An 11,442-nucleotide genomic window follows, 5' to 3' on the forward strand; every position below is an offset into this window, starting at 1 on the left:
GCCCAGAGGCTCGCTCCGGGACTCGCCTCTGGAATGCAGGACTGCGCAGGCCTGATAGGGAGCCCCACCCTTCACCCCACCCCTTTCCCTCCCCTTCCTCCCCCCGCCCGCCCCCACGCAGCTTCCCCCTCCTCCCTAAAACGGAAGCAGAGGTGCTAAGTTGTTCGCCCTCCCCCTCCCCCTGGTACCGCCTTAGGGCGACTCACGGCCGGAAACGGAAGTGGCGGCTCCGGGCCGTTGCTAGTCCTGTGTGGCTTGGAGGACCCGCGGAAAGACCGGAAGCGGAAGTTGCTCAACGGGAAGAAGACGTCGCCTCGTAGCCTGGCGGGGGCTTTTTCGGTTCTAGAGGCGGCAGCGGCAGCGGCAGCAACAGGTAAAGAGCCGGAGGAAGGACGCGGGGCCCGCGGCTACCGTCCTCCGCCGCGCGAGTGTCCTCTTTATGTGACACGTCGGTGTTGGGGTCCCGCCGTGTGTGTACGTGTGTTCGCGCGTGTCTGTGCGCGCGCCCCTGTCAGTGTGAGGGGCCTGCGCGTGTGAGTGTGGGTCACCATCGGTTTGGGTGTGACCAGCGGCCCTCCCCCCCCCGCCCCCGTGGTCCCTAGTCAGGGTCAGGACGCGCCCCCCGCTGTGTCAGTCCGGGGGGGTAGTGTGTTTCCCTCCCCCACGTGTGACCTGTCAGTGTCAGGACCCCCGTCCCTGGGTGTGACCAGCCCGCCCCCCCCCACCGTGGTCCCCCGTCAGTGTCAGGACGCCCCCCCCTTGGGTGCAGGCTGGGGGGGGAGTTGGTGTGTTTGTCTCCTCCACGTGTGACATGTCAGTGTCAGCCCCCCCCATCTCCCTCCTGCCGTGTTATGCATCCAGGTCCCAGCTTTGGGGTGCATCTCATTAGTGTTGGGGTCCCCCCGGGTCTGCCTCCCCCAGAGTGCCCCCTTGGGGTGAGGGGCAGCCCCTCGGCGTGGAGTGACCCTCCCCCTTTCCCCACGGTCACCCCCCCCCGTCGGGCCCTCCCTGCCCCCCAGCTATGAGAGGCCCTTCCCCTGTGACCACCTTCCCAGCCCTTCCCCCCACACGGTGAGACCCGATGGGTAAGTGCCCCGGTCTCTCTGTGTGCCCCAGACACTCACCATGGGCAACACAAGCAGCGAGAGGGCCGGCATGGAGCGGCAGGGGGGCCACAAGACCCCCCGGCGGGACAGCAGCGGGGGAGCCATCACCACCAAGGAGGGGGGGGAGAGGCCCAAGATCATGATGGACAGCCCCGAGGATGCCGACCTCTTCCACTCCGAAGAGATCAAGGTACGGAGTAGAGCGGGTCCTTCGACTGCTTGTCCACTTTGGGCTCCGATCTCCTTGGGGATCCCTCAAAGCTCTGCCTCCCCCACATGTCTGGCTGGGCTGGGACAGTTCATAAAATGCAAGGGACACAGGAGCTCTTAGCAATCAAAGGAGGTAGATGTAATTACTGAGATGGGAAAAAAGTCACCCCGAGGGAACAGCAGCGCTGGCTATCACACAGGCCACTAGACAGCCCTGGGACGATTTCAGACGCTTGCTTAATTACGATGGCAAAGCTAGCAGCTACTAAGCCAGTCTGGGCCACTTTGTAAAGTTAGCTTCACAGCCCCATGCCTTCTCTGTGCTGCAGGTTCCTCACTGTGTATTAACTTAGCTACAGGCTTACAAGAGTATCTGCGGTGCCTTATTTCTACCTGAAAACCTTTTTACTATTAAACGAAGGAAAAGAGGGTCACGGAGGTATCTTTTTGGTTCAACCAAGAGGAGAGAAAAGAAGAGAAAGAAAGCCAGACAAGGAGGACCACTTTGAGGCCACCCAGGCGGATTTTGTTCTGTACTTAAAAGAAAACCAAGTTGTACATAATTGGGGCCCGAAATTTCATGTACACTCGATCCTCTTTTTGTGTTCTCCCATGTATATACATATGTCCATTCTATTTGTTTAGTTCACAATAAAATAAAACTTAAAGAAAAAAATATTTCTAGACGAGAGAACCAAGAAAAATTAATTTGCTTCTTGAAAAGGCAGTGGGAGTGAAGTCATCTTTCTCCGTGTAGCTTTTTTTTTTTCATTTAGAGTTCTGAGCTCCTAGCTCTTCAAAGACTAGTCAAAGTGCCCCTTTATGTCCTTGTTCAAAGTCAGTCCCTGCCAGCTGTGCTATGACATCTTCAAGGTGATGGTGACATTCTGTGGCTTTGGCAACTTATACAAACCCAGTATATCCTAAACTAGCAACTCTTTTCATACAGTGTAAGGAGGCTGGTGGGAAAGGGGGCGAATTTAGTATTTAAATATATGTACTCTGTTGACATCCAACTGCCTCTGTACCCTTCATGTGCCCTATTTATTCTTTAGAACCATTGGGTAGAGGCTGCGAGGGGTAATAGGAAGAGCACTGGCCCTGAAGGTGGGAGATCTCGGTTCTAGGCCCATTTACCAGCAGGGTGAGGGGAAGTCTGCCACTGAACTTGAATTCTCTCCTCTGTAAACTGTAGAAAACACCTGTACCCCCTGCCTCTTAGGAGTTAGGGAGTTCCTTCCCACCTCAGCCTTGTACCTTTCTTGATTATTGGGCTGGGTAATTGCTTTATTTCCACATTCCCTAGCTTGGAGTCTGTTTATCACAGTTTGAAATCTATTCCTTGAAGGTTTTCAAAGTGCCCAGCATCTCCTTGGGGTCTCACAATAACCCTGTCTGTGAGAGAGGCACAACCAGGGGGTATTTCTCCACTTTATGTATTAGGAAACAGTCTAAGAGAGGTCATCACTTGCCATGGTTGCCCATGTACCGTGTACAGCCTCTGAGGCACGGTTAGAACCTTGGCTCTAACGGCTCTAAATCCCCGCTTGTATCCACCTGGCCTTTGGCCCCGTGGAGCTTACAGGTTCATTCTCCTTCCAGTGGAGGTAGGGGAGGATGAGCCATTTAAAAGCAACATTCCAACATCCTAGCGACCCAGTACTGGGAGTGGGGGGAAGGAGACGTGGAAACATTTTTGGTTTTGTTTTTTAAATAGAACAAAGTTCTGTCCATTGAGTACTTATTCAGTCGTTTCAGTCAGGTCCGACTCTTTGGGACTTCATTTTGAGTTTTCTTGGCAAAGATGCTGGAGTGGTTTGCCATTTTCTTCTACAGCTCATTTTACAGGTGAGGAAACTGAGGCAAACAAGCTTAAGTGACTTGCCCAGGGTCGCACAGCAAGTAAGTTTCAGAGGCTGGATTTAAACTCAGGTCTTCCTGACTGAAGGCCTGGCGCTCTATGTCCTGTGCTACCTAGCTGCCCATTTAGTAGTATTGTACAAAACTCATTTAGCAGTTATTCATTGTAAAGAAGAAGTGTTTCTATTCTTTTTTAAAAGGTCCGGGTCTTAATTAGAATTCAAAGACCTCTGTCAAATAACTGTTAGCCAAAGTTACCTCCTCATTTAGCAATGATTGATAGCTGATTTCCTTGGGAGTCTCTGAGCACATTCCCAGCCCAAAATTTCTGCAGTTTCAGATTTCTCTGGGCTGCTGCCAGTCCAGTGTAAGAGGTATAAAAGCAGTTGCTAGTTACTTGGTTAAAATATTAAGTGAATAGTCTGCAAAACAGTTGTTCTTTTTTTAAAAAAAACACCTCTTATCTGCCCTTTGTGACTCAAAAAAGTTTTCTGAACTTTTTTACCTTAAACTGCTTGGTATATTGGATAACCAATATTTTTTATGAGTTGATGTCTCTAGGATAGTAACTGATAAATTTGTGTCCCACAAATCTCACTTAGGATAGTAAATTGGCAATAATTAAACCAGTCTTGGGATTGGTCTCTCTTTTCAAACTGTTCTGAGTGCTTTCCCTTAGGAAAAGTAGAAAAATTGTCTTTGCTTAATGGTATTGCTTTTAGCAGTGGACTTAGCAAGCTCTAAATTCCTGTGCTTCTAGGCTCCGGAAAAGGAGGAGTTCTTTGCGTGGCAGCATGATCTAGAAGTGAATGACAGAGCTCCCACCCAAGCTCGTCCAACTGTGTTTCGATGGACAGGGGGAGGAAAAGAGGTTTATTTATCTGGATCCTTCAATAACTGGACAAAACTACCACTCACAAGAAGGTATTCCGGGCAGTTTTTATATTTGAATTCTATTGGAAGTTGACTCACTTGTCTTTTTGATGGAACTCGGTAAATGCTGGCTTTGGCTGAAGAGACCAAGCAGGAAAATAGCTTGTGTGGTAATTCAGAAGGTCACGCCCCATCTTTTGGGGTCCAGCCAACTGTGCTTAGGAATAACCTCTTTGTGTTTAGAGGAAGACTTCCTGTTCCCTAAACATTCATAACATCTTTCACTTGGATATAGGAACATATATTCTTCAACTAGGGCGGCTCCTAGAAAAGTGAAAAAGAGGCTTCTGGTAAATAGTAGTCATTGACAGGGATCCAAGAAGCCTTTCTGTGGCCTGCGCTGACCCAGTAGATTCTGACTTCAGTTGTGTATAAAAAACCATTCTCTAATGGGAACCACGGCCTCTGTGATGTCAGGAGAGAAAAATAGTGGTTGGCCCAGTCAGATTCATGACACAAGGGGTCCCACGCGGCCTTGAGAGAAGAGAATGGAAATGGCCTAGTGGTGTGGGGCCCTTTTCCTAAACTGGTTTCTGATTCATGCTGCTCTCTTCAAACCAAACTGGCCGTGAGTCCTGCCCCGCCCCAGTCATCCTGGTGAGTCTGGCTGTCCAGCAGGAGCACAGTCAGCCTGTGTGTGGCCCTCTTCAGCACTGACTGCTCTCACTGCCTTTCAGGCAGATGCAGGAAAGACAGATTCTGGCATCTGGCAGTGTCTGGCAGTCCCCGAAGGAAAGACAAAAATCAAGGAATCTCATTCCAGGTGTTTGTGTTAGGAATGGTGTGTGGTGCTTCGGATCCTCTGCTGGGTCCTGAGGCTCCTACCTGTGTTAAAAACATTGGTCTTGAGCTGTCTAAAAATGCCATCCCTGCCACAGCTGAGAGTTCTTTTGGATGGGGGTGCTCTTCATTTCTTTTGCAAGGGTGGTTCCGTGAAGCCACTGAGAGCAGTTTCTTTTTACAAGTGGGGGAGCTGCAGGGGGTGATGGAGCCAACCAAAATCATTTGCTTCCTTTGACCTCACAGCCACAACAACTTTGTAGCGATCCTGGATTTGCCAGAAGGAGAACATCAGTACAAGTTCTTTGTGGACGGTCAGTGGACCTACGACGCCTCTGAGGTACCATTTCCTTCCTCTCTAGATGGCTTCACTCTGAGAACCAGATATTTCCCTCTAGGCTGCTGTGCCCAAAGCCCCCAGTCCTCAGGCCGCTGTGGCAAAGGCTTCCCTCCTTGGCTGAGCCGGGCGACGGCAGCGATTAAGACAAGCCACCGGTTTAGCCAGTAGACACACACCCGTGATTCCATGTCCTCTCAAGCAGACCTTCCACTTTGTGATTTCTACCTGTCTGTCTCTTCCCAGCCAATAGTGACCAGCCAGCTTGGCACAGTTAACAACGTCATTCAAGTGAAGAAAACTGACTTCGAAGTGTTTGACGCTTTAATGGTGGATTCCCAAAAGTGCTCCGATGTGTCCGGTAGGAGCCCAGTTCTTTTCTGCGCCGTGCTTAGAGAGGGGAGCGCGAGGGCACGGCCATGTAGCCAAGGGCCGTCTGGTTTGTTCTGAGCCTCGGTCCTGAGTTTGTGCCCAAGATGCAGGGAACATAGAACACTCAAAGAATGGACGTGGTCACTTGCTGAAATCCACCCTGCTTTGATTGGTAGTTATTTTGTTTGTGATCATAGGTTTTAGAGCTGGAAAGGGCTTTGTGACCAATCTCTGGGCCAGCCCTTTTTTGTACCAAAGAGGAAACTGAGGCCTGGGAAAGTGAAATGGCTTCCCTAGGGTCATTGGAGCATTAAGCTCAAAAACCAAAGTTTGAACTTGTTTGCTTTGACTCTCAAAGCAGTGTTACTGCTGATTAGCTCTCATTTCTGTTCTCGTATTCTCTCTCTATTCACTGCCCCCTGGAGACGTAGCCCAGTAAAAGCAGACACTAAGTGCCAGTACTAGTGGTCAGTCAAGGTTGAAGAGACGAACTCTCGGGATGGGCCCCACAGCCTGCCGCCGCCTCCGAGGGCTAGGTGATGGGGGGGTGACCTGGGCAGCCGGCTGCGATGCGCTCTGTGCTAGATGTGTGTCTGAGAGGGACCAGAGGGTTCCGGTTTCCAGGCGCTCACTTAAGCTGGCTTTATTTGGGTTGTAAATTAGTAGTTTCAGAATTGCCGAGGGGAACAGGAGGAGGCTTGTCCCAGGAAAGAAGCCGAGAAGCGTAACCTTTCCTGCCTAACAACAGATAGGACAGGTTATGGGCCGGATGTGACTCTCACCCGCCTGGTCACCTGGAACCACCGCAGCCTCATGTGTAGGAGTACTCAGGAGATTGTTTGCATGGAGACTGTTTGTGTGTGGCATTCTCAGGCTCTCTTCAGGGGTGGCAGATTACCTCAGAACACAAATAGAACCTGTAAATTCAGGCTTGGAGGTGTGTGTAATTGAGTCTTTACACAAACCACCTCTCCCCTCCCTGCATGGGGGTTTTAACCAATGATGGGGATCACTTACTGAGCCGGCTTCTTCCAGCAGCTCTTCTCCCTAGGAGTAAGTTTGTACTGTGTTTAACTCTTATACTTCGGATGAATCATAATCATTAGGATCTGTCATCGTGGGCTCCTGTTATTTTCATTGAATTTGAAAATTGCAGTGGCCTCTGGTGAAAGAAAGTGTGCCTGATTAGTGTGATTTCAAACAGGACTTGAAAGCCTAAGAAATAGCAACTATCCAGGTAGGAAGGCATTTATGACTGAAATGGAAACGGCTGCTCATTATTTCTCGTCTATTCAAATAGCAGCCTGCTTGCTCTGATTTCTGTGGAGGGGCTCCCCTAAATCTGCCCCCTATACTTAACCAGGAAACATAATTTAAAATTCCTTACTGCCAGTGAGATATTCTCAATATTGATTGCTTTAACCAGTGTCCAGCAAACCTTTTGGGTTCCCAGCACGGTCTCTCCTGTATTCTGCTCATTTTTCTGCACTTAATGCCGTTTTTAGCGTCTCATTGCTATGGTTGTGGTTAGGTTCTATGAGTATGAGTGAGCTCCCAAGGAAGTGAATTGGTGCTCTGCGTACAGAGGAGGAGGATCCATCAGGCCTGACTTTGAAACCAGCCTGACGGCCAGATAATCAGCATGGCCCCATTCCCACTCAAAGCCGGAACGGTGGTGGTGACAACATCCCCTGACAACGGGGTGCCTGAGTGGGAGGGGCAGGCCTCAGAGGTCGTCCAGAATATCTTAGAACAACAGCAAATACAGGAACACAAAGAAGTTTTTCATAAAGCCTTCTGTAGAAAAAGGTTTAAAGTGCACTGACAGTCCTGGCCACCTTGGTGCCCCAGCTAGCACCTCTGGCTTGGGGGTTTCCTTCTTCATTCTGCCCGAATCTCACCAGCGGGTTTGCTGGAACTCCCCGGGAGGAGCCCGGGCCGTGATCTGCCCAGGTGGGGAGGGTGGCAGCTGCCTGGCCTTGCCTGGCTGGCTCCATTCCTATCTGTGCCCTGGTGCCAGGGCCTCCGTGGCCACTTCTGAAATCTGTGCCAATCCGTTCCCCAGAGTCTAAAAGGCTTTCTCCTGGGTCTCTGGGAACCTTCGTTTCCTTTAACTCTGTGGTGGAGAGGGCAAGGAAAGAGCCAAACCACCCAATGGGACTATCCGTTAGACGAGCTTTCCTCATAAATATCAGCGGCTTAAATGAAGTGTCTTTTTATCACGTTCTTCCGGGCAGAGCTGTCGAGTTCGCCGCCAGGACCCTACCAGCAGGAGCCCTATGCATGCAAACCAGAGGAGCGTTTCAAAACTCCTCCCATCCTTCCCCCGCACCTGCTCCAGGTCATTCTGAACAAGGACACTGGCATCTCGGTGAGTACAGAAGCTTTGCTTCTTGCCCGCTGGCTGGCCTGCTGCTCTGTGCCGAGGGCAGGGCTGGGCGTTTCCCTTCTCTTAAAGCTCCCCTGGCAGAGAAGCAGGCGAACTAAGGCACCCCAGGAGCCAAGCGCCAGGGAGGTGTCGGGTACGAGACACTTATTCCCCTCTTGTTGTTTTTATCTTGTGGGATAACTCCTGTAATCAACTCAACTCTCTTTTTGTATGTTTAACTGTGTGGAAATGACCTGGCCTTTCTGCCCTTAGAATACATTGTGCCCCACAGCCCTGGAGCCAGAAGGGTGGTGGTATCAGGAGACACCTCGCCCTTCTCTGCCCACCGCCGTCACCAAGAAGACAAACTTGTCTCCCAGCACGTCCGAGATTTAAGGGGCCTTGCTAATCATTCGGGGCAACTCTTCAATTTGTTAGGAAGAGGCGTTACTAGTTTAGTTGTCTAGCTCAGTCCACCTTGTGAGATATGACTGCTGTCTGACACATCCAGAGTCAGCCTGTGCACTTAGCACGGCATCTTCCATATTGGGAGTCAGGAACCCAGGGTTTTGTTGACTTTTTCCGGGTCCCACAGAGATGAAAGCTACCAGAACTGCCCCTGAGAGGCAGGACGAAGCAGGTTGATTTCTTTCACTTTGGACCTTGCCCTGAAATTCTTCCCTGAAGCCTAAAAGTCTGCTTTCGCTCCAGGTGGGAGGCCAACGTTGGGAGGGTCATTCCTTGGTGGAAAGTTGATGTTGGACACGTAGCACAAGTGGGTCAAAACTTTGGTGCCTGCTGTCCTACTTTCCCCACTAGCTGCTGTTCCAACACCCTCCTTGGCATATGTTGCTCCAGTGTGTGAGAGGGCCGAAGCTTAAAAATTTAAAGCCAGCCAGGGCCTGTTCTTCTGTATTCCACCCCCATGATGTCCATGGCATAAAGGACAGCAGTCACCCTGCTGTGCACATTCCCTGTCTGCTCTTCTGAATAAGAGACATTTCAGTCATTTCAGAGGTCCTTTAAAGAGAAGGGGCTTCCAGCCCTCCCTCTCATCTCCTCATCTCTTCTTTCTCCTCTCTCTATCCCTCTCTCTGTGTCTCTCCTCCTCTTTCCCCCTTCTGTCTCTCTCTCCCCCTCTCCTTTTCTCTTTCCTCTCTCCTCTCTCTCTCCTTCCCTTCTTCTCTCTCTCATGCACTCACTATCTCTCCTCTGCCCCCTTTCTCTTTCTCTCCTCTCTTTATTCTACTCTCTGGGGCAAGGAGGAGAAAGCACACCCCTGCGAGGTCTGACATGGCTTTCCCCTTTGCGTTCCCACAGTGTGACCCTGCTTTGTTGCCCGAGCCCAACCACGTCATGCTGAACCACCTGTACGCCCTCTCCATCAAGGACGGCGTGATGGTGCTCAGCGCCACCCACCGCTACAAGAAGAAGTATGTCACCACTTTACTGTACAAGCCGATATGAAGTCCCCAGGAGGCCGCTGGCGCCGGGGAGCCGCGGAGAGGATGGCGCGGCACAACCTGACCCGTCTGCAGCTTCACAGCACAGGGACTGCCCCACACGGTCTTCAGTCCACACTCTTTTTCCACTCGCCCTGCTTGAAGATCTCCTGGCAAGGCAGCTCCTGAGGAGCCAGGCTGGCCGCTGTGGCCACTGACTGACCATAAAACCTTCTGGCATTAACCGTGATGGGGAGGGCGTAAAGGAAGACGCAGAAGATTGGCCGCAGCCCAAAGCATCAGGGAACCTGTGTGCATTGTCGGAGACAGATGCTCTAACAGGCACCCTCCCAAAAAATTAGAATAAGCTAAGCCCAGACCCCAGTCACGGGCTGCTCTGTCTCAGGTAGCTGGCCCGGCGAAGGGGCTTTCCTTACTAATGACTTCTGTCACTTGTCGGTGGATGTGAAAGTCAGTGCAGTGACGACGTCTCTGCACGGTAGGTCTGCCCCATTTTGGCTGGCGGCAAGCTTGCTTAGGAAGCTCTGGCCCTCACGCACACTGAGCACGCTGTGTTTTAAACCCACAATTACTGTGGGGGGAGGGGGGATGTATCTAGTAGAGATGCAATGACCAGGCTTGTAAAGGCATTTTCTTTTTTTAATCACCATCACTTGGGTGCGGATCATGTGAAGAGGGCCCCTCGGGGACCCATCCCAGCCACAGCCAGGCTGCCCAGAGGGCCGACCAGTGCTCCGTTTGTTCTGGCTATGGGTGTTGCTTGGACTTGCTTTTAATCGTCCGGTCAGGCCCAAGGTGACCAGTGACTCTGGGAACCCGCGGAGCTGAGATCTCAAAACCAAATGATCATTGAAGGCCCAGCAGGTGCCAGCCATTTAGCAAAGCTTTTATTTCTGAAGGGAATCTAGATTTTCTGGGGTGGGCGACCTCACAAGGAAGTGCCCACTCTGGGCTTAGCAGCAGGCTAGGGTCCCCAAGCCCTGCCCTTGTCACCTCACTCCAGTGTTCGTTCACTCAGTACTCCCGAGCCTCTTGTATCATTGTGGAGACACTGAATCACTGTCACCTTGTCATACCTCCTGACCAGGTTTCAGTAAAGCTTTTTGTAAGAAATGATGTCGCTGTAATTGAGGCCGTGATTGGGGGGGTTGAGGGCGTGGGGTTCTGAAGGCTCATGCTGGTCATTATTAGGTTGTTAACTTTTGATCAGTGACTTGACCTCACATCACAGATGCTCAGAGTGGGCAGGAACCTCAGCATCTATTGTGAGGACAAAGGAGGCCGCGTTTGCCCAGTGTTCTGGGTGAAAGAGAACTGTTCTGGGGTGGCCAGCATCCGTGGGAAGGCCTGCGACGAGGAGGAGATCCCCCTTCCTCCTGAGGAGGACGGTCTGTGAGGCGGCCCTCACTGTTAGCTTAAAGCCGCCTCTGGTGCTCTTAGCCCTTCCCCTGGGGCCAGACAGACCAGACCTAAGCCTCCTCCCACATAAAGCCCTTTATAAGAACTTGAAGACCTCGCATGTTCCCACCTGAGTTCTCTTCTCCAGGTTAAACATCCCCAGGGTTCCTGCCACTGAATCTCTTGACATGAACTCAAAGCCCGTTACTGTCCTGGCTGCCCTCTTCTGGTCACAATAGAGCTCATCAACCCCCTTCCTAACCTGAAAAGCAACCAATAACATTTAATGAACACCTGCTTTGTGCCAGGCACTATGCTAAGTGCTAAGGATGCAAAAAGAGCCAAAAGACAGCCCCTGCCCTTGAGGAGCCTATGGTCCAGTAGGGGAGGGGGGAGGGGATGGTATGCTAATGAGCCTGTACAAAAGAAGCTATTAGGCACTGGATAACAAGGAAATAATTCACCGGGAATAAGACCAGGAATCCAGCTGTGGCCTGAGTAGAGCCCAAGAAGGGCCTCCAAGACGCCAGCCATAATTATGATTGTGGTGGTTAAGAAAGCATCTGCCTTCTTGGCCTCACCAAAGGTATTTAAGTATGTGCATCTTCCATATGT

The 11,442-nt window shown here is 51.2% G+C and overlaps 1 protein-coding gene across 1 annotated transcript; it reads left to right on the plus strand.

The window, feature by feature from the left end:
* The first annotated feature begins 282 nt into the window (after nucleotides 1–282).
* On the plus strand, nucleotides 283–10,545 carry PRKAB1 (protein kinase AMP-activated non-catalytic subunit beta 1). Its single transcript, XM_021007964.2, has 7 exons — nucleotides 283–373; nucleotides 1,117–1,296; nucleotides 3,937–4,100; nucleotides 5,136–5,229; nucleotides 5,473–5,587; nucleotides 7,836–7,969; nucleotides 9,287–10,545. The coding sequence occupies exons 2-7, from the start codon at nucleotides 1,126–1,128 to the stop codon at nucleotides 9,431–9,433; spliced, it is 825 nt and encodes a 274-aa protein (XP_020863623.1). The 5' UTR covers nucleotides 283–373; nucleotides 1,117–1,125; the 3' UTR covers nucleotides 9,434–10,545.
* Nucleotides 10,546–11,442: the final 897 nt, after the last annotated feature.

Source organism: Phascolarctos cinereus, unplaced genomic scaffold, assembly GCF_003287225.1.
Source record: "Phascolarctos cinereus isolate Bilbo 61053 unplaced genomic scaffold, phaCin_HiC Scaffold_4;HRSCAF=312, whole genome shotgun sequence".
Classification (NCBI taxonomy): domain Eukaryota; kingdom Metazoa; phylum Chordata; class Mammalia; order Diprotodontia; family Phascolarctidae; genus Phascolarctos; species Phascolarctos cinereus.

What these genes read in the sequence shown, in the direction of transcription:
- PRKAB1 (XM_021007964.2), top strand. Translation starts at nt 1,126, where the DNA reads ATGGGCAACACAAGCAGCGAGAGGGCCGGCATGGAGCGGCAGGGGGGC. An exon ending in TCCACTCCGAAGAGATCAAG is followed by an intron (nt 1,297 to 3,936) that starts GTACGGAGTAGA and finishes CTGTGCTTCTAG; the next exon opens with GCTCCGGAAAAGGAGGAGTT. An exon ending in GGACCTACGACGCCTCTGAG is followed by an intron (nt 5,230 to 5,472) that starts GTACCATTTCCT and finishes GTCTCTTCCCAG; the next exon opens with CCAATAGTGACCAGCCAGCT.